This window comes from Furipterus horrens, unplaced genomic scaffold (assembly GCF_987537825.1).
Source record: "Furipterus horrens unplaced genomic scaffold, mFurHor1.1.pri manual_scaffold_3, whole genome shotgun sequence".
NCBI classification, from domain to species: Eukaryota; Metazoa; Chordata; class Mammalia; order Chiroptera; family Furipteridae; genus Furipterus; species Furipterus horrens.
In genome coordinates, this window is record NW_028327173.1 from 153,771,273 (window position 1) to 153,793,067 (window position 21,795).

At 39.0% G+C, this 21,795-nt stretch overlaps 1 protein-coding gene across 1 annotated transcript in view; it reads left to right on the forward strand.

The window, feature by feature from the left end:
• The window catches only part of SLC12A1 (solute carrier family 12 member 1), an 85,995-nt gene extending 70,809 nt beyond the window's left edge, over positions 1-15,186 (forward strand). Inside the window, exons 23-28 of the mRNA XM_090270569.1 lie at positions 2,251-2,382; positions 2,618-2,729; positions 5,197-5,283; positions 12,270-12,405; positions 13,835-13,902; positions 14,892-15,186. Of these exons, the coding sequence (XP_090126695.1) occupies positions 2,251-2,382; positions 2,618-2,729; positions 5,197-5,283; positions 12,270-12,405; positions 13,835-13,902; positions 14,892-15,027 (671 nt within the window). The 3' untranslated portion in view covers positions 15,028-15,186. The remainder of the gene's footprint in view (positions 1-2,250; positions 2,383-2,617; positions 2,730-5,196; positions 5,284-12,269; positions 12,406-13,834; positions 13,903-14,891) is intronic.
• Positions 15,187-21,795: the final 6,609 nt, after the last annotated feature.

Below are 21,795 nucleotides of genomic sequence, written 5' to 3' on the forward strand. Positions count from 1 at the left end.
CTCTGCTGGTAGAAAATTAGAATGTTAACATTTATTTCTGTCATGCACAAATAATCTTAGTTAACTGAAGTCATTCACTGGTGTGAGGCCCATGAAAGATCATTTCTCTAGGAGGGTCTTCAAGTCAAATAGTAAGATCCAAAGTGAAATTTAGCAGGCTTCTGTGCTAGACTGACAGAATCCAACTTTTTGAAGAGGCTATCCCCTTACCCCGGAAAAGGCTTGGTTTTGTTTCCTTGTTTTCCTACTATTGCACAAGGACGAAAATTATATATGCATATAAAACATATATGTGTTTATATACCCCTTCAAATACCAGTGGTAGCCTCAGGTGCCTGGAATATTGCATGGGCTATTAAGAAAACTGACTATGTATTGTCACCCTTAAAATGCCATTTTCAAGGAAGTGTGTTTAAATCTGAAGTTGGAGGTATGATCAGGACTTTAAGGCTGTAAATATTAGAGCAAGACCATCTGGATGCTAACTGTTTCTTTCTTTCCAAATATTTGGTTTATGCGTGAGAAGAGTTAACTGCCCATCGAACCTGCTGTAATTCAGTAGTACAGCCTGGGAAAGCAACGGGAAATTTAGGAGTCACAGCCCAGTCCTGTTCTTTCTATTCTTCAGCTGACGGCGAGGAGGGCAGCATTAATGTCCTTATTAATGAAGGCAGACTCGTTATTTATTCTGGAAGCCTGGTTCTGCATCACAATACCTCTGGCAAAAATACACTCCTCTGAAAGTCAACACATCTCATTGTTTGGAAAAGCAAAATAATGTTATGTATTATATCCAACACCTAAAATTTCAGATGCAGCTCTAATGTAGGCTCCTCCACTGCTCTGGGCTTTTGTTAGTTAACGGCTCTTTTGAGCTCTAGATAAGGACCAGCTCTGCCTCCAGGTATTCATACTTGAGTCCTCTGGATGCTTTGATGTGCATGTAAGTGGGGGCAGAGTTTGGTCCATTTTGTAAATTCATTTACTTTCTCCCTCAGCAGTCCTAGGGAGATAAAAACAATATAATATAATTGCTTCAGAATGGACAGACCCAAAACATGAAAACAGCAAAAGACAGAACAAAGCATCTTTAGAACCTCTTAGATCAGAGAGGAAGCTCTGAGCGGCTGTCAGCTCTCCTCTGAGCACTACAGTGACACCATGTCTTTGAAATAAGCAATAAAGTCACAACTTTGAGAGACATGGAAATAAGAAATAATATCTAAAGTGTAGTAAAGAAACCCCTACTGGCAAATAGAAACAAGGGTCCAATTCCAACACCAGCCTAGTCCCTGGAACACTTTCATTGCTTCCATGTTAGACTGGAAATTGCATTAAAATTTTTATTAAAATATTTTATGTGCACCCTTCATTATAATTCTAGTAAAAAAACTGTCTTTCTACATTTTTTGGCTTTTTCATCTCATTCACAGAAATTCAAATAGCTCAAATGGCTTTATTTAAGCCTCATAAGACTGCTTGAAAAGAAAGCAGAGGAGTCAAACAGCTGACATTAGGACCAAAGGGTCGTACAAAGTCAAGGTGCACATTATCCCAGGCCACCTGAGCATGTGTGGAGTTTACACCATTGAACTGCCTAATGAAGGAATACTTCTAATTCAATTACTTTTTTCCAGAAAACTGATCACCACATGTTCTGCTTTCAAGTAAAGTTGAAATATGATTAAGTTGGATTATATATGAAATTTGTAGAACTCAGGATTTTTTTTCTAGCTTATTAGCACTGTTACATGTCTAGGTAATAATTTTACTCTGAGACCAATTACCAAGGACCTGAAAATAATCCATAAAACCAATATCAAAAATGTTTGGCCCTGGCTGGGTGACATCGTTCCATACATCAAAGGGTTGTAGGCTCCATTCCAGGTCAGGGCACATGCCTAGGTTGGGGTTCCATCCCTGGTCAGGATCAGGATGCAGATGTTTCTCTCACATTGACCTCTCTCTCTCTCTCTCTCTCTCTCTCTCTCTCTCCCCTCCTTCCTCTCTCTAAAACATATTATCAGGTAAAGTTTAAAAAGTATTTTTGAACTACTAAAGGTGATATAAATTACTGTATGTTCAACCTTTATCTCCCCTTTTCAGAAAACAGAGTTCATTATTTATCTGTAAGTGAAAAAGCTCTTAGATTCATGACCCTTCCTCTATTTTTCTGAATAGATTTGTTGGAGTTATTTTGTTTTTTTCCTCAAAAGACAGATGGATATACTACTTTCTCTTTCATTACAGACAGCAGCATTAACACAATCCAGTCTATGCACGTGGGGGAGTTCAACCAGAAACTGGTAGAAGCCAGCACGCAATTTAAAAAGAAGCAAGGAAAGGGCACAATTGATGTTTGGTGGCTGTTTGATGATGGAGGTAACATTTTCTGGAATATGCACCAGGGAGTGGGATTTCTGTGTTGATAAATTTAACAAACTGCATGGGAAGGTATATGAAAAAGATACCAGTTAAAGAATAACATTTCTGTGTTCTCCAAAGACTTTAAATTATTTAGGAGCTGTGAAAGGGGGGATGAAAAAAAGATGCAAAGCCATTCGTTTCCTTTCAGTTAGACACACTCATCTTTCTGTCGTAATTTACTCTTTTTCAGGGTTAACACTCCTTATCCCCTATATCTTGACTCTCAGAAAAAAATGGAAAGACTGTAAATTAAGAATCTATGTCGGAGGGAAGGTGAACCGAATTGAAGAAGAAAAAATTGCGTAAGCAGCTTATCACTTCTATTAGAACATTATGGATGTTTGTTGTTCTAATGCTTTAATTATAAGAAATTGAAGTGACTTTGAGGTACAGTAAATTTAAAGAACAAGCCACTGTGATAGGCCTCATGGTTACTTAGTTTTCTAGGCAATAAATTATCTGTATAAGTTTTCTAATCACTGTCTTCAGGTCCTTTTATCCTCTGCCATAAACGCTTTCAAAAAGGAGTTTGGCACAGAAGCCTCATCTCGTCTTGAATACGAGTATCATTATCCTGTGTAAAGTTCATTGTGTTCTGACTAGTAAGTGTATCCCAGAACAGCAGAGCCTGAAGGAATATGTGTCCAATAGCTTCTCCTGGGAGGTCCAAACTTGTTAATTCCCAGCAGTGACTCTAGCACTGCTCAGTTAAAAGAGAACTGAGAGACTGCCCCTGGTCATAGTCCCAGCCGTGCTACCAACGGGACTGGGACCCGCAACAGGCACTACCCATATCTGGGTCCCCGCCTTCTCATCTGTAGTTTGGAAGAGTTTAAATGGATGACCGTTGAGACTCCTTCTAATTCAAAACATAAAAACAAAGAAAGTCTCACAGTGTAAGTCTGGATCTTTATTAACTTACTCATGAAGAGCAGATGTGTAGTTGTGAGAATGCGGAAGAAGGACAGTCAGCGGCTCTCAGGCCCTCATGGCAGGTCCAAGTCCTGAGCCCTTTCTGGAACCTACTTCCAGAAAGCACAAAATAACAATGGGCTCTTATTCAATGATTTTTTAAAGTATTTTCCCTCTTCTTATGAGGTATCATATATTAAATTTCTCTTAAAGAGGATCATATTAAAATGAAAATGAACATGATGTCTGCAACAATTATATTTTCTTAAAGTCTCCAGTGTCTTATTGGGACAACTGATAAAAGTTAAAAATGGTTAGTGGATTAAATGATAGCATGATATCAATGTTAAATTTCATGATTTGAAAAATTGTACTCTATATAAGAGAATGTCTTTGATAGGTAGGTGGGCAGATAAGTAGAAAGCAAGAAAGAAAGCAAAGAAAGAGAAGAGAGACATAAATAGATATAAATATATAAAGGGAGAAAAAGAGAATGATAAATCACATGGGGCAGAACATAAACAATTGATGAATCTGGGATTTCTTTGTAGTATCCCTACAATTTTTTGTAACTTGAAATTATATCAAAATTCTCAGTTTCCAGGGGGAAAAATCTCTAATATATAATAATATATTGTCACCCAATGGTCATTGGCATCAATTCAGCACCAATAGGAACCCCCAGTTTGGGGTGTGATGAAGAAGGAAACTGTAATCACTTCAGACAGCTCAAGTGTGATGCAGCACAACTGTGAGGGCAGCACAGCCGTGAAACAGCTCGGTAGTGTCACAGCTCAATTATGCAGCGGCACAGCTACAAACAGCACGGTTGGGAGGTGGCCCTGCGGCAAGTGGCTGTGCTCTGCCCCAGTCCGCTCCACCTGCACTGGCCCGTTCTGTGCCCGTCTGCTCGTCCTGCTCTGCTCTGCCCTGCTCCAGTGGGACTTCTTCAGATCCACCTGGGAAAAGGCAGTCCCTGTCTTTGGTGGAAAGGAAGAGTGCACTCTCCAAACCAGAGTGGAGAGTACTTTTATAGAGAGAAGTCCCCATCCCTGGTCCCTGACTGGTCTGTCCTCATGCAAATGGGGACTACAAATAGTCACAGCTTGATTGGTCCAAAAAGCACTGCCATGATTGGTCAGAATGGAGCCACTCTGATTAGTCAGAGAAGATGCTGATGTAGCTATAGCATTACCTTTGCTAACTGAAGATGCTGATTGGACCGAGAAAGCCTCAGTCCTATTGGTTGAAATACAATTCCAAGAATTTCTTTATAAGAGCTGGCTCCAATGGCAGGAACACAGTGCAGACAGGAAGTTCAGTGCAGGCTTCTCCCTGAAGTGTGGTTTGTGTGAGAGGCCCTTATTTAGAAATAGCTGCTTGGCTCTGCTTTTAAATTTGAGTCTAGTTAGCCACCAGGAGCCCTTCTCTGTAGGTATCTTCTTTCTCAGGATCCATACAATATACTTATTAGTTTGTCAGATTTTGACAGTAAACTATAAAAATTATCAGCAAAATAATAGTCAATAAAAATTAAAACTTGTTCTTTTTTCAAATGATAAAGACACTTTGACAGCTCTACATTATTTTCCCTGAAACATAATGCACAGCTGGGTTTGCTATTTCCAGTATCTGCACCTACAAGAATTTTTTTTTTCTTTTTTTTACCTTCAGTGGAATAGCTTGGTCCATACTTATCTATCAAGTATGATAATGAAAATCAAACACTAACCAAAGACTTTGTCTGAAAGCTAAGTGGAAATAAGACATAACTGCTTTTGATATCTTAAACACAAAACTCTTTGATTGAAATATAGCTAAATATGGAATGACAACATTTTTTTCTTATATTTTCAGAATGGCTTCCCTTCTGAGCAAATTTAGGATAAAATTTGCAGACATCCATATCATTGGTGACATCAATATTAAACCAAACAAAGAAAGGTATGAAACATTTGACAAGGTCCATTTTTTAATCTGTGATACTCTCTCAACTCTTTGGTGTTGGTTATTAAAAGGATAAAAATGTTATGCATTTACTGCAGTGACTTCCTAATAGGATATGATAAAAAGGGACTTTAATTTAATCATGACATAGTACTATCAAGTATATTTTAAAGGAAGGAAAACTGTTATGGTGAAGATGAACTTGAGAGGGAGAATTGTTGAAACACAGTATAGTTTGCATTTTAGAATTGCCCTTCATGTTCTTGGTGTCTATGGTGGCAAGAATAGCAGGAAGTATAAGCTGAGAGGATTCTGATTTGAGCAGGCAGGACAAGTTTCTGTTAGTTCAAGTTACTGGTGGGGCATCCTGAATGGAGAGCTCCAGTCAAGAAGACATGGAAACAGCTTGTGTCTTTCTGGCACACTGACAACACCAGCCCTCCATGGCCATTTTAGCTTTCAGGCACTAAGGATTCAACACTTAAGAGCCTATAAGGGTCCCAAAAGGGGGTCATTAAAACTATGTGAAGATTGACAAGGAAAGGTATTGGCTCCAAAATTCAAAAATAACAAAATTGAAATAATTGTTTAAATATCTTTAAAATATGACAGCATTTTAACCCTCCTTACTTATAAAATTGTCAAGTCCAGGATATTTAAAAACAATTTGTAGGTTAGAACTTCACAGGAGTTCCCAGAGATGCAAGATTATCTGGAAATTACAGCTGATTGTACATTAAGTGAACTAGTTAGAGCAATAAGTTAACAATTATAAAGTGTTTTCAATTGTTTACAGTCCAAATTCATGTCTATTATTGCATCTGAATATAATTTTACATGTTTGATTTGGAGTGGAATGGGGCCTCCAAGGTTAGAGTAGAGAGAGTCACAAAGGCATGACTTAGGTCTCCACTGGCCTATTGGACCTCTTCTCATTTCTGTTGACAGTCATTTCTCCTTTTTCCTGCTGTTGTTGGGTTGCCGTTCCAGACTCCCCAAATCTTCTTGCTCTTCCCCTATTTTGATTCATTATTATCCTATATGAGCTTAATAACTAACTGAAAATCATCCAAATTTAGGATGCATTTTTATTTACTGAACACAATCTTGAACTTCATGCTGTTGGAGGGTATTCCTGATTCCTCCAAGGTTATGGGTCACTTAAAATGGCTTTACCAAACACCTTAACTGTAATAAGCTATAATTGTCAGGGTTGACCTAGGTTATTACTAGGCAGTATTTCCTCACATCATGTATACCACAAGTTCTTTGCATTCCTGTACTTCTAGTTACAAATACTTAAGAAAAATTAACAACAGATTTTTCCTTGATAAGTGGAATTAATATTTTGATATGAACTGGGTTGTTATTCAATAAGCTCTGGTACCCTTCCATATTTCATTTGAAGAATTTTACTAAGTCATTGCTTCTTGGTATTTGCAGTGATGTGATCAAATGAGCTCAGCTTGGAGCTCTAACTGGTGGAAATACATTGTCTTGCATAACAGAGCAGGTCCGACAATTCCCTAATACGTGCCACTTAGCAACACGCCAGAGCCTGCCAATGCTTGGCAAGTATGGGGCCATTTACTGTTGTCTGGAGGGTAGTCACAGTGTGCTCTGCTGACTTTAGATTTTCTGTAAGCCCTGGCTCAGTCCTGGGCACAAATCTGTCACCTACTTGTAGTCAGATTCTTCTTCTTGCTATTTGTCTTATCATCAGCAAGGACTGTCTATGCCTGCTCATTAATTTGTTCCTATATCTTTGCCTCTTTACCCATCAATATGGCTTTCTCTACCCAGGTCCTTGTTTTCTTCACTTTTTTAAAATCCTTATCCAAGGACATGCTTATTGATTTTAGAGAGCGGGAAAGGAAGGGAGAGAGAGGGAGAGAAACGTCTATGTGAGAAACATCAACCGGTTGCCTCTCATACACACACTAACCAGACACTGAACCCACAACCTAGGCATAAGCCCTGACCAGTAATCGAACCTGCAAAATTCTGGTTTGCATTACAACTCTCAAACAAACTGAGCCACACCAGCCAGGGCTCCTTCCCTTTCTTTCATGCTAGTCTATGCCATGGTCATCCTCCTCATACCCATCATTTATGTTTTACCACCAATAATGTAGATGTACTGCTTCCATTAACCATGCCTCTTCATTCTTTCATTGACCAGCATAGTCTAGCCATGCTTCATCCTACTACCTCTGACCTTTGTGCCATGGTTTTCTCTTTTCAGGGATCAAACTCTATGAACAGTAGTAAGAAGCAGAGACGCTGGCATTTTTGCTTGTTTCCTGGCATCTAAATTTAATTATGGACACCATTTTAGTGGGGCGTTTCTTACAGGAAAAAAAAAATGAATTAGTTTTCACAATCTCAGAGATTTTTTTCCTGATATTTCAAGGTCTTGAGGAAGATGCAGGGGAGGGATTAAAATTAAATTTCCACTGCAATTAGAGACCTGTTGCAGCAATTACCTTGGCACAAAGACAAGGGGCCACCAAGAGGAAGTGTGCTGGACGTGCTGCCCCCTCTCTTCAGCCTCTGCTATAGCTGATGCCATGTTACTTTATAAAGCAGTCCCATATCTGATGTTGGCAATGGCAGTTCCAATATTTGAAGGTAAATCTTAGAACACAAATGGTCATTCAGTAAATCTCACATATGGCCACTGGTAGCACCTCTGGCACCTTTGTGATAATTTTTTAAAGGCAGCATCACTGAGTAGTTCAATGAGAGAAAGACAACTCTTCTTCTGGGCAAATGCAGCCCAGGGCCCAAATATTGGAGCACTGGCTCAGTTTCCGCTCCCACCTGGACCTTCTTGGCCGGGCAGCCCTTAGCTACCATTAACAACTATCTCCGGGTCACTGTTTTTTTTTTTGTTTGTTTGTTTTTGGTCACTGGGTGATGCAGAATGCCCAGGATAGTTTGTCAATGATTCCCATTTTGGAGGCTAATGTTACATGCCCTTAAATTGCCTTTAATAAATTTTTCAACTACCATAAAACATCAGTAGGTCTTGATAGGGACATTTTATCATAGAAACATTATCTATTATATGACAGAGCAAGGGTGAGAGTGAGTACAAAAGCAAAGTTAATGAGAAACTAATTGAGCCAGGAAAAACTGAAAAGCTCTTGTGGTTGAATTTCATTTTTTACTGTGTAACTGAATTAAAAGTCATAGGCCAAAAGAACAACAGTCTTTATACAGAAATCAAGAGAAACTAGAAGCAATTAACTAGATAATTTAGTTTAGAGATGCTAGAGTAGTCATAAAAGCAACTAGTATGTTAATTGGTCCCCCTGGCTGGTTTGGCTCAGTGGATTGAGCGTCGGCCTGCGAGCTAAGTGTCGCTGGTTCGATCTTCCAGTCAGGGCACATCAGAGAAGGAAAACTCTGATTCCAAAAAACCTCCGCTGCCTTGCGGCATACCTCTTCAGGGGAAAGGCTAAGGGAGTAAACCCCGACAGAAAATCTGGAGCCGGAGTCCCTAAGGCGGTTTGACGTTGTAGTCAACACCGGCAACTCCTGCGGCGCACCTGAAGCCAAGCTGTATTGACTCCGTCTTTCCCTTGGATCCTTCAGCTGCGAAGAGAGGGGGGTTCTGCTGCATGGGCAACAGCAGACTCTCCATATCACCCTGCCCAGGCTCTGCAGCTTCAGCTTCACTGGAGAGGACACTCCAGTGTCATCGTAAGATGTCGATTCAACACGGGAGGAGACAGATACCGTGTCACTCCCGAGTCGGACTGCACAACCATTCTCGGCAGTGCAGATAGACTCTTAAGAAGCTACACCATCGTCTCTCAAGACGGACGGCTGCCGATGTTAATTGGAGAGAAGAAATCTTACATAAATTAGGAGGGAAATTTTTAAACAATTAAAAACATTTTATACTTTGTTATTATGAAGAACAGGATAGAGAAGGCAAGACAGCTAGAGTTAATATTTTAATTGAATTAAATCTCATTTATTTTTAATAGCATGTAATACTTGGCCTATTCTTGAGTTATTTAAAAATATAAGAAAAATCACATTTAATGAGAATCAGAATAAAAATCTTCAGCTAACTTTGGATCACTTAGCTAGGAGATGGAAAATGACCAGCTCAGAGTGAGCCTTAAGATGAAGAAACCAAAGATGAACATAGTCAAGGAGTAGTAAGAGTTCAGAAAACATAAATGTGCAAATACATCCCCATGATAACCTTCTGTGTTACTTTAGCATATTTCAATTGCAAGTAAAAGAAAACTCATAGTGACTTAATAGAAATTATTGTCACACATAACTGAAAAATACAAGTGTACGTGGGGGGTGCCAAAAAACAAAACAAAACAGAATTATCTTCTGGAGGGCAGGCCCCTTGTAGTACAGGCTACCCCCACTAGGTGACTGTTCTAGGAACCCATCTGTGTCAGTGTAATAGCTGGCATTGTTGTGACAGGCTGTGTTTAGCTTCAGGGAATTTTTTTGAAGACCTTTTCAATGTGTTTGCCCATTTCATGATGGGTGATTTACAAGTGCACCTGCTCACCTTATGCTGAGTATTCAACAGTTTTTGACCAAAAACAGCATGACCCCATGCCCCACCCTCCCCATTCACCTGATCTCACCCCAAGAGACTCTTTGTTTGTTTGTTTCCCTGGATGAAAAAAGTTATCAAAGGGAAATTATTTGCGAATATGGAAGGGGTGAAACAAAAACTGGCAGAAGCACTAAAAGGCATCAAAATTAACAAGTCAAAAACTGCTTTGAGCATGGAATAAAAACGTCTCAGTAGGTGTAGTGTATCAAATGGAACGTACGCTGAAGGTGACTGAAATTTAAACATATAATAATAAATGCACAGTTTTTCCTAAGTAAATTGTGTTGGGGGGGGGTCTTCCCTCTTATTCTGGTTTTTAGGCAAAGCTTGATCTAGAAAGTTAATTTTGCAATCAAGAACTCTTTTTCATTCTCTCTACTCTACCATTCATTATGAAATCATCAAAGTTTTATTTGCTAATAAAAACAAGATAACTGTCCACAGCAACCAGGACTACATATTTGCTAATTTATGTTCAGTGAAAGAGTTTGTCTCTTCTCTAGTCATTGAATTCAGGTCACAGGCACCATTTAGACTGTATCAATCTAAGCTACTACACCACTCACTATGGTCAAGAGGCATGCTAGCTCCCTATTCATCAAGTTTGCCTGGGTTATGTGCCCATCTTGGCCAACCACTCTGGCAGAAAGAATAGAATCATGTGGATTGGCCGATGCTGGGGATGGAGTCATTCCCACCCAGACCACAATAGGGAAGCTAGTGTAAGTGCTGGGGAGACAACCAACAACCTCCATTCCACCTTCTCTTTCTTAAGTAACTATTTTTGACCTGGTCTTTCTAATAAGCCCACTAAGATGCAAAGAAAACTCTTATCCTGATCAAAAGAAGTATATGGAATGCTTGAACAGAGAGCCTTTCAGTTGCTCACCTCGATCCTGTGGCTGTGCAGTAGAACAAATTCCTTGCTTTTACAGGCCATTGCACACTTTTCATAGCACTGTCCCCAAAATCGTCACACTGACCCTCATTCCAATCCTCATGCCAGGTCTGCCAGCCATCATCACCCCCTTTTACAGGCGAGGTTATCCATGTCGGGGAGGAGGATGGAAGAGCTGGAGGGAGAACTCAGCTTCTCTCCGAGGCCAGCCCCTTTGCACTGATTACCACCAAAGGTCTCTGGAAGTGTGGCACTGTGGGAGGAAACTGTGAATGCAAGTATCGTGTGGTTGAAAGAATAATAGGGCATATCTGTCTTATTCCTTCCCTGTCATTGTCTACAGTTCTAAATAAGTCCAAGTGTCAGAAATCTACTGCATGAAGTATCTTTCCAATTCCTAACAAAGGCACACTGGCAGGTCCGTTCTACTCATTTGTAATCTAGCCACTTTGACCTGCGAATCCTGAATCATGCCGACTGACGACATCATTGAACTCGTGGCTTCATATTTTAATTTCTTAGCCTAACAGCACATTGAATCTAATTATCACTCATTCCAAAGTTACTAATTTACAAGTCAGCTATGTTATATAAAACTAAAGAAAATTATTTATATTTGAGATTGTTAGAGTAGCATACCAAAGACAGCTGCTCTCATAAATTATAAGGTTTGTTTTGTGCTATCATTAAAATATATATATATATATGAGATTGTTATAAAAGATGTGTGAGATTTTTCAGCAATTTTTTAAATGTTCCACCATGCTGACATATTGCTGCTTCTAGCTCTCTACTAAATGATTTCTCCTTAATTACTCTAAAATGGCCTCAGAATTTTGTTCTTTCTTCTAACATGCACCTGAACAATAGTTATTTGAAAAGCTCAGGCAACAATAGCAGAAGGACAAAGGCTACATTATTAGCAGCAAACATTCAAATTGTTCTACAGTCTTGAACTTGTGGGAGCCCTTGCTGTTCTCCCACCTGCCCACACCTCCTGCCTGCCATGAGTGGGCTGTCATGTGGACTGAAGGTGAGGAGGGCAGCCCTACCCCACTCCCAAGGAAACTAATTTATCTCCTACATTGGTTCATGCATGTCTTCCATGGAATCTGTAAACTAGGTGGATGGAAACTCATTTCTGGACTAAATTGTCAACATTACAACTGTATCTTTGACTATACTGTGTAGAAAATGTATTCACAGAATAATTACTATCTTATGTGTCTGTGTGTTTATATTGAGAATCTAATACCTAAAAGGTAAACAAGTCCTCAAACATGTTAAGGCCTTTCCTTGGATAAGAAGGTAGTAATATAGTCACGATTTTACTCACAGTATGTCCCTTGCAAAGATAACTCCTAAAAGATTTACATGACACTCAGCTCTGATTGTGCAACCAGTGGAGCCAGTCAAACCTCGAGTATCTGTGAAATAATGAGTTAGTTTCCCACTGTGAGGCATCCTTTATAATTCCAATTTCAGCTGGAAAGTTTTTGAAGAGATGATAGAACCATATCGGCTCCATGAAAGCTGCAAAGATTTAACAACTGCTGAGAAATTAAAGAGAGAAACTCCGTGGAAAATTACAGATGCTGAACTGGAAGCAGTCAAGGAAAAGGTAAAGACCTGTCTTCCTTAATTTTTACTTTGCTGTCTAACTAGCTGAAAAAAGAAAAATGGTTGATTTAAAGATCAAGAAGTAATGTCTTTATTATAGAATTTCATTATTTAAGATCCAGGGTTCACAGAATTTCATTATTTAAGATCCAGGGTTCCTGTGTTTTTCAAGTGCTTTTCAATTATATTACCAGATGGGAGGATTTAGAAAACTTTTTATTTATTTAGTATGAAATCAATTCCTTTTAACAGTTAAAAAAAAAAAGAAAAGAAACACAGGTTATTGACACATATTGTGAAAACTCCTTTCAAGTTTAATTTTATAGAACAGGAGACAGACCCATCCATCTAAAATAATTTAAGTCAAGTCAATATGTATGCAAAGTAAAGATAGATTGACTTACAATTTGACACAATAACAAAGAATTTCAACCTGATAAAGACAGCTGTGAAAATTAATATAGGGATCTGAGAAAATATGTACTTGGAATAATGAAGTTGAAAGCTGGGTCAGGTACACATTGTAGGATGGATGTGAAATGGTGAGTTTTTCTAGAAAATACAAGATGGGAGTTACCCCCATCTGGCTTGCACTGAATAAAGCTGTGATGATGAGGGTGATAAAGAGGGCAGGGACTGAAGAGTCAAGTAGAAGAATTGACATTTGAATTGGATTGGACTTTCAAGAAGGACCACAAGAACCTCTAAATTACAAAATTTAAATAAATTACATTAGGAGCTGAAGTTGGAACAAAATAGAGCAAGAGATAGTAAAAGCGTTTCAAATTTGGTGGAAAAATTACTAAGAAGCATAAACTCTGTGCGTAACAAACTGCCCAATTCTAACAAAGACTTTTCATATAACTGAGCCAAGGACATATCTGGAATCACATTTCTGAAACCAATGAAATATAATAATATATTTTATTGCTCTTATCACTGCAGAATAGTAGTGTAATTATTTTCCCAAGTTAGTCTTTTGGTGCTTTTTTGGTTGAAACCAGTGCCCTATGCTGATAAAATATGCAAAGAGTTTAAAGAAAGGTAGATTTGGATATAATATATATTCTTGAGATGTCAAACGGGTATCAAGATTAGGTTAGTTTTCTTCAGCCACAAACCTTGTCCCCAGAACTGGTCATTGTCATTTTCTTTTTACTGTTATCCATGCTGTTTGCTTGGTTTCCCTCCCCCCCTAGAATTTAATAAGCCACTATAGTACAGTGACAATTTGGTTCTATAGTTTATATTTCCAAATTTTCTCATGAGTTTTTTAAAACACTGTGTGTTTGCAAACCTGAATGAAATCATTGCAATATTTTCTAAAAATGAGGCTTTTCTACTTGTCCCTAATTTGAGGTAAGAACAGAAATTTCTTATTTAAAATACTGGGAAAACTGCCCTCAACAAAATCTGAATGTTGTTCACAGAGTTACCGCCAAGTTCGACTGAATGAACTCTTACAGGAGCACTCAAGAGCTGCTAATCTCATAGTCCTGTAAGTATCACTGCAGACATTTAAGAATGTTCCAGAGAAATCTTTGGTAAATGGGTTAATCAATGTAAATGCTCATGCTTATTCAGGTGGAAACTTTAAAAACTGGAACATGTGGGATTTTAGACAGTGGAAAAAAAATAAATGTCACTGTGAGACCTAGAAAACTGGGGCCCATGGGCTTTAGAAGGCCCCACTTGTACTTTGTGCCAGGGCAGTGCCCACCTATAGGCCCGGCTGCCCCTCCAGACCAGGCTCCAGGAATCTAATTCTGGAATTCCTGCCTAACGAGCTTCAAGCCAGCCAATGAGGCTCACAGGCCCCTTCGCTAGGTAGGTGCTCCCAAGTCACGGAGTCCACTGCACATTCACGAGGCTCCTTGCCGTTCGTGGAGAGACCAAGGTGAGATCTTCCACCCCACCAATGTTAGGGGGGCACCTGCTGAAAATATGGATGTTTGTTTACCTAAACATTGATAGCTAAATATGAAAATCTCCAACAACCTCACATTTATAGCTCATGAACTGACTCCTGTGTACAAAGATAATATGTCTTCAAGCAAGCTCTAGCCTGGAGGACGATCCATCAAAGACATAGAATGGTCTCCTGAATTGAGTGGTTCAAATAGCTAGCTTCTGAGGTTTCTCCCAAATATAAGAGCTTTAAACTAGTGGGAAAAATTATTTCTGCCAAGAAAGGGGAGAAGTATTGGTTGATAAAATTTTCCATTTAAAGAGAAGTACAAACTTATAGTTATGTTTTTTTCTCTACAATGCCTAAGCCCAATTTTCTGGTTTATAGGTATCTGTATTATCTGAGAAATACAACAGTCTAGTATCTATATTCAGAATAAGTTCAGTGCTTTCATTTTTTGGAGAAAGGGTAAAAAAGTTTCAGGCTGCTGCTTATTAAAAGCTCAGATAACTCGTGATGTTACTGATGACACGTAGTAACTCGCACCTTTGTTTTCTGTTTTTCTTCCATGCTGTCAGGAGCCTCCCAGTAGCAAGAAAAGGATCTATATCAGATTGGTTGTACATGGCATGGTTGGAAATCCTCACGAAGAACCTCCCTCCTGTCTTACTAGTTAGAGGAAACCACAAAAATGTCCTGACATTTTACTCTTAAAACATGAAAAATTAGAACACATTTGAACTTAACGTATGGATAATTAAGAACCGGTCCAGTACTTGATATTGTAAATCTGATCTGCAGTTAGGTAACCTCTGGAGACTATGCTGCAGGATTCTACATAAACTTTGTCACCATTTTTTCACTAGTTAATAGGAGCTTTTTTCCCCCCTATCAGCTTAAGGGTAGTGTCAAAGCTAATGATATACCTAAGAAAAACATCTTTGTCATTGCTGTTGAGAAACAAGAAAATTAAGCAAACCCATGCTGGTTTATGCTCATGAAAACCAGCAACTTGATGGTAAGCTTCTCCAGGCAAAACTAACCTTTTGTTTGCTCCTAGGCCCCCGTGGAGGCCTCAGCCCCACAGCAGGTTCTCACTTAATGCTTATTGACAGGCTGGTCGAGTAACATGGGTGTTTATCAAAGGAAAAGGCCAGCTGGGCAGGAAACGTGATTATGCTCGCCCTTCTGAGAGGCTTATACCTACAAAGAAGATTTGAAAATCAATAACTGAAAACTTTAAGAAGTACTTGAGTCTACAAAATGTTTAAAGCAGTTACCTAAATAAGGTTATTTAATGTAAGACAGATTATATACTTAGAGGGATCTGAGCAATCATTGACAGTAACATACAGCTTCAATTTGCTGCTGACTGAAATGCGTATTAGCTGGATTAGAAGGCAACATATATTCTAATTAAGTGTAATATATTCCTTTATTAATATAAAAACTTAACTTTCCTCCCTATTAAATATTTTGAAATCTCCCTCATAGTATTACTTTGCATATTTTCCTAATTAAGTGGTTAGCACAGATGAAATCTTCAAAGATGTCTAGTAATTGAAAACCAACAACCACAAATTTTCAAACATTATAAAGAAATAGATCCTGAATCATTTACTTAGTTACTTTCTGTGGTGATTATATGGATTTAAAAGAGCAATTAAGATGTGGAGAAAACTTGCAAAATTTGAAATATAGAAGTACTGATTTTTTCCCCATTTTTGTTAGTATTAGTATAATACTTAATCACATTGAAAAAAAAACCATCAAAATATTATTTTCTGATAAATGACTTGATTTTTTTTTCCCTGATATGTTTTAACTGTGTATTCTAACGGATAAAATATAAGGGAAACCATAAACCTGAAATAAAAGCACTGAAATTCATTCGCTTTGGCCTAGGTCATGTTTTTATTTCCCATTCACTAAGATCACAGTACAATGGTGAAGCAGATGTGAGCCTGAAAACGTCTATCATTTGCCTCATCTGAAGATTGTCTAAACTGAGATTTAAGATTAGGACTTCCAAGAACAGACTCAGCTCAGGATGACCAGGGAAGCAAGAGTCAGCAAAGCTTAAGCAGCAGGCTATCCCCACTCCAAATGTGGGAGTATCCGACTTACCTCAGCCCTGGATTAGACCCTCTCTCTTGAGCCCTATGCACCTCAAATGACTAGACATGGGGACCAGGGGCAGGTGTGCCCAGCTTCGTCTTGGCCTGACATTCTCTGAAACACTTGGGAGGGTCTCTGGGAAAGGTGAGAAGTAATGACTTCTGTAACAGTGAAACAGACAAAGAGAATTGAGGGGAGCATGTTTAAGGAGTGCCCTTGGGATCAACACCAGAAGAGAGGAGGAGGAAGCAGGAAGGATGGAGGAAAAGGTAAGCTGTGATGCAGGCCCAAGGACAGCCTCAACTGACCCCCTAGGATGCTCTGGAGACCAAAAGTCCCTTCAGAATAGTCCCAAGAAGGGCTGAGAGGCTAGGCCTTTATTCTCCCTCACTGATCAGTCATTGGCTGTGGCCTGCCAGGGGGGTGCAAACTTGTCCCTGAAGGGCTTGAGAGCTGAAGTCTTCTTGCTGACAGCACTCTGAGCTGCACGGGCACCGAGTCCTTCATTAAATAGGGTCTGGGTGGGACATGACCATGCCAACCAAAAGGGCCATATAAAGTAGTGGTTAAACAACAACAATGCACACACACACACACACACACACACACAAACACCCTCGCCAGTTATGAATGGTTTGACCTTAAACTCCTTTTTAATTTCCTGTGGGCTACTGGCAAGAGAGAGACTAAAGTAACATTCCTTGGTTTCTAAGTTAACGAAGGAGAAGGACATGGACTTGGAGAAAACAGACGGGTGGCAATCAGGGACTGACAATTTTAAGGTCAAGAGCAGCTGTGTTGGGAATAGGTTAAAGGGACAGAAATATGAAAGAATGGGGGCTGCGGTCAGGTAACACAGAGTTTTGTGGCCATCAGTGTCCTGTCCATGTCCTGTGCTGCATTCAGCTCTGTTAACCCAGCCCCACTGCGTCCGTGTCTACACTTGGCTTCCTCAGCACGGAGACCGCTGCACAAGCACGTGCGCTGACACCCAGCCACCACTGTCCTCCCCCTTGTTGGCTTTTCTCATCAGCTTCCCCTGCAAGGACTTTTCAAAACCATCACTTTCTCAGTGATGGCCCTGCCACCATCCCTAACATGCAGTTATTCACACGTGAGTATAAACATCAAACTTTCCTACATGAATAGGGCCATGCTGGAAGCATTGCCTTACAAGTTCTTCTCTTAATACTCAATTTTAGGAATCTTTCAATGGAAGTTTAAAATAAAAAAAAAAAGGTTGTGGATTCTTGGAGACTCGCAGAGGCCTGCTAAATCAGAAGCTCTGGGACAGGGACTGGGATGCATGATTCTGAAATCGCAGCTTTAGGCAGTCTCTCCTGTTTCAGTGACCGTCTAACTCCCGCCACAGGCTGACGTCTCCCAGATTTCTCCCTCCAACCCAGACCTCCCCTACGTCTCAGATACTAATATTCAATCACTAATTTTCATAGTGTATCTCTTTGTAAGTCCTACAGACATTCTATATGCAGGATGACCAGACCTCTGTTTAAAAACAAACAAATGGACCAAAAACTCAAACTGCACTACTGGAGCAAAGGCACCTAATTCTGTTTCTCTGTTATCTGTCAGATCCCCCTGAAATGACCAAACAAACATAAAAATAGAAAAAATCTGGCATCATAGTAGGATGCTAAGGAAGGATGCTGCCCATGTTTTAACATTTTTTAAAATAGTTTACTTGGGAGAGATTGAAGGAAGCTGTCAAAGGTCAGCTTGCAACCAATCCACCTGAGAAAATAACATGTCACAGAAAATCATTACAGGAGACCCTGGGAGAATTCCACTAACACCTCCCCAAATCTGCAGCTGGCAGTGAGAAGCCCGAAGTAGGAGAGTGCAACACTGAGTGGGAGCCCTTTTTCCAGATGCCCAGAGTATTCAGAGATGGCTACCCAGAGAGGCCAAACCGTGTGCTTGGTGGGCGCTTACAGCAGACCTGGGTATTGCAGTAGGGCCTCTCATGGGTGCCCTTGAAAGATCCCAGAGAGATACCTGATGCCACAGAGGCTGAGCCAAAGAGAGGTCCACCCTCAATACACAACTCATCCTAACACAGAGAAAATTTGTAGGGATGAACATCCTGTGCCTGGGTCTCACTGCTCTCAGGCTGCTGGGTTACTCAACTGGCACCGCCAGCTGATATTAACCAGGCCTCTAGCTAAGATTAAACAGGGGGACTGTAACAATACTAGGTGGTGTGGTGGAGGTCCCTGTGCCACCCACAGAAGACCAGCTACCCCTGCTTGTTGGCAGTGTGGGTACAAGACTTAGCACCTGCAGGGTCCTTGCTGGCTAGATGTCACCACATGGGTCACTGAAAGCCAGTTCACCTAGATATATATAACATTTTCCTAAACAGAGATTTAGGGGACATGCTGACATCGGGATGAGATCTGCCTGGACTCTATAAGGGGAGGAGAAGAAATTCCTCTTTGGGTGAGACACACTCCGGTGCTCAGATGTCCCAGTTGCTGACAGATCATGGCACCTCCATCAGTCGCAGGAAGAGCCGCAAGGACAAATCCATGCTCCAGGCCCCAGCATGTGACCCCAGCACCCTCAGAGAGCCACACACAACTCACCCACACATGCCATCCCTGGTCCACAGCTAAAACCTCTTCTCCACAGCCTGGTGTGTAGCTCAATCTTACCTCTTTCAGAAATCCAGATGTTGAAAACTATTTCAGTCTTTTCCTCCTTGTGCAGAAAAAATGTTTTCAAAGAGAACATAAAAGATTCCACCTTGTCTATGACACCATTCTGGACACACCATTATTTCAGGTCCCACTAAGGAAGGAAAACCTCTGCCTTTAAGACTATGACAAAATATTCTATCACTTACCATTTTTGTTGTATTGATTGAGATGCCTTTTTAGGGCTTTCAGGCACAGTGTCTCCATTCTTCCACAGGCCCTCAGGCCACCAGAAGTGCTAGTCATGCAGCACTTCTTACAAGGAAAAACCAATAGACACTATTTTATTATTGGCATTAATAATTCACATAATTACAGATTTGAGTATGATGTTTTAAAAAGAATAGCTTAAATGTGTCTTCTATTGGAATTTCAAAATTGTGTGTAAATTCCAATATATAAAGAGCATAAAAACGAGAAAAAAAGTTTTAAAAATAAAAGTTAGAAAAATTCTCATTAAAAACTTCTACAATAGGATCATACAATAGAACAGAATAAGAAATAAGCAAAAAAAAAATTATCATTCTTAAAGACTCTCAAATTCAATAAAAATAAATAAAATCAAACTATCTCTACCTTCATATCCTAAATTATATATTAACAGAATAAAAACAAAATAAAAATATATAGAAATATTCAAACAAAAAGAATAGAGTTGGCAATATTATTCAAAGTTTAAGACTAAAAGAATTAGAAAGGACAGGAGAGTATCATTTTATGTTTATAAAAAATATATAGGCACAATATAGCTATAATAATAATGGAGCTTTAGGTAAACAAATAGCATGGCATTTGGCATAAATAATACAGGAATTGCTTGAAATATAAGAAGAGAGTCACAGAAAGTCAATTTTCCTAGGAAATAGCTCACCTATATCACCACCTTTGACAGATCAATTACAGGAGAATTCAAACTATATAACAAAATGGATTTAACAAATACAACAGTGCTCACCCATAGAGAATACACCATTAAAAAAAATCTATAGAGTGCTTATTATTTATATATTAGATAACTGAGTAAATTATAAAATGTAGAAGTAGTAAATATCACATTTATATCACAATGTAATAAAACTAACATTATTTACAAATATATAAACAATAACACCAAAAACCTTACTGGGAAAGAAAATTCTTCTAAATAAGGCAGGTTAAAAATATAATTTGGGGCTCTTTAGCAAAAAAAGATACTGAAAATTCCACATAACAAAATGTATTTTACGCTGATCAAGCAGTACTCAGAGGTCAGTTTATACCTATAAATACATTTATTAATAAATAAGGAAAATGCAAGTTTACATTCCACTTAAGAAGCTGGACATAACTAAAGGAAAGTATGAAGAACAAAATAAGGAAGAAGGCAGAAATGTAAAATTAAAAGCTGAGGTTCTGGAGTCAGAGAGAAAGGAGTTGAGTCTCAGTTTCCCCACTTATTAGTGGAGGAATCTTTACCAAGCTTCCTAAGAGGTGAAGGGACCAAGAAGTACAATTAGGCAGTTACAGAACAGACACAGGGATGTAAATTACAGTGTAGGAAACAGAGTAGCCAAAGAACTTATATGCATGACCCTTGGACATGAACAATGGTGGGTGGATTGCCTGAGGGAGTGGGGGTGCTGCATGGAGGGGGGCAAAGGGAGAAAAATTGGGACAAGTGTAATAGCATAATCAATAAAATAGAATTTAAAAAAGAATCCATTTTCTCACATGTAACGTGAGGATTATTAAGAGTCTGCCCCTGAGGGTTGTTGCAGGGAAGTAATATGTGTATTAATAGCTGAGCACAGCCCTGGCTGAGTACTTTATGGTAAATACTTAATGAAGTGTTAGATATTATTATTTTCGGAGAAGACAAAAAACAGGACAGCTGATACACGCTAATGCTGTTTGTTGCTATTGTTAAAAAAGAAAAAAATGCCAAAGGATAAAATATAAATACACAAATTTGCAAATGAGCAAGGGACCCATGGGTACAAATTTGGAGAAGAATGCTCTTTAAAACTTTAGATGGGTAAATTATTAAATTCCAATTAAATGTATCAATTTCTAGTAAAATAAAAATTGGTAAAACCAAGAAATAGAATACCCAATGAACTCTAATATTTCAGAATAAAACACAAAGATTGTCAAAGAAATAGCTCCAAAGGGCAACAACTGATAGGATTTTTTTCTAGGTGGCTTTTTTAAACTTTCAAAGAAAAGATAATTACCATTGTTTTTAAGCTATTGCTGAACAGAGCAAAATAAAACTTTCTTTCCCTTCCTCAGTATTCTGTGAAACTAGTAGAAACTCAATACTAAAGCATTGTCATTGACTACAAAAACTGGAAAGTACAAATCACTTTCTTGTAAAAGTCCAAAATAAAGTACTTTATTTATTTTTAATAATATATTCAGTCCTGGCTGGTGTGGCTCAGTGGATTGAGTGCTGGTCTGAAAACCAAAGGGTCGCTGGTTCGATTCCCAGTCAGGGCACATGCCTGGGTTGCAGGCCAGGTCACCAGTTGGGGATGTGCAAGAGGCAACCACACATAGATGTTTCTCTCCCTCTCTTTCTCCCTCCCTTCCCCTCTCTCTAAAAATAAATAAATAATATATTTGAATAATAATAATATATTCAATTTTATTAATATATTCAAATAAT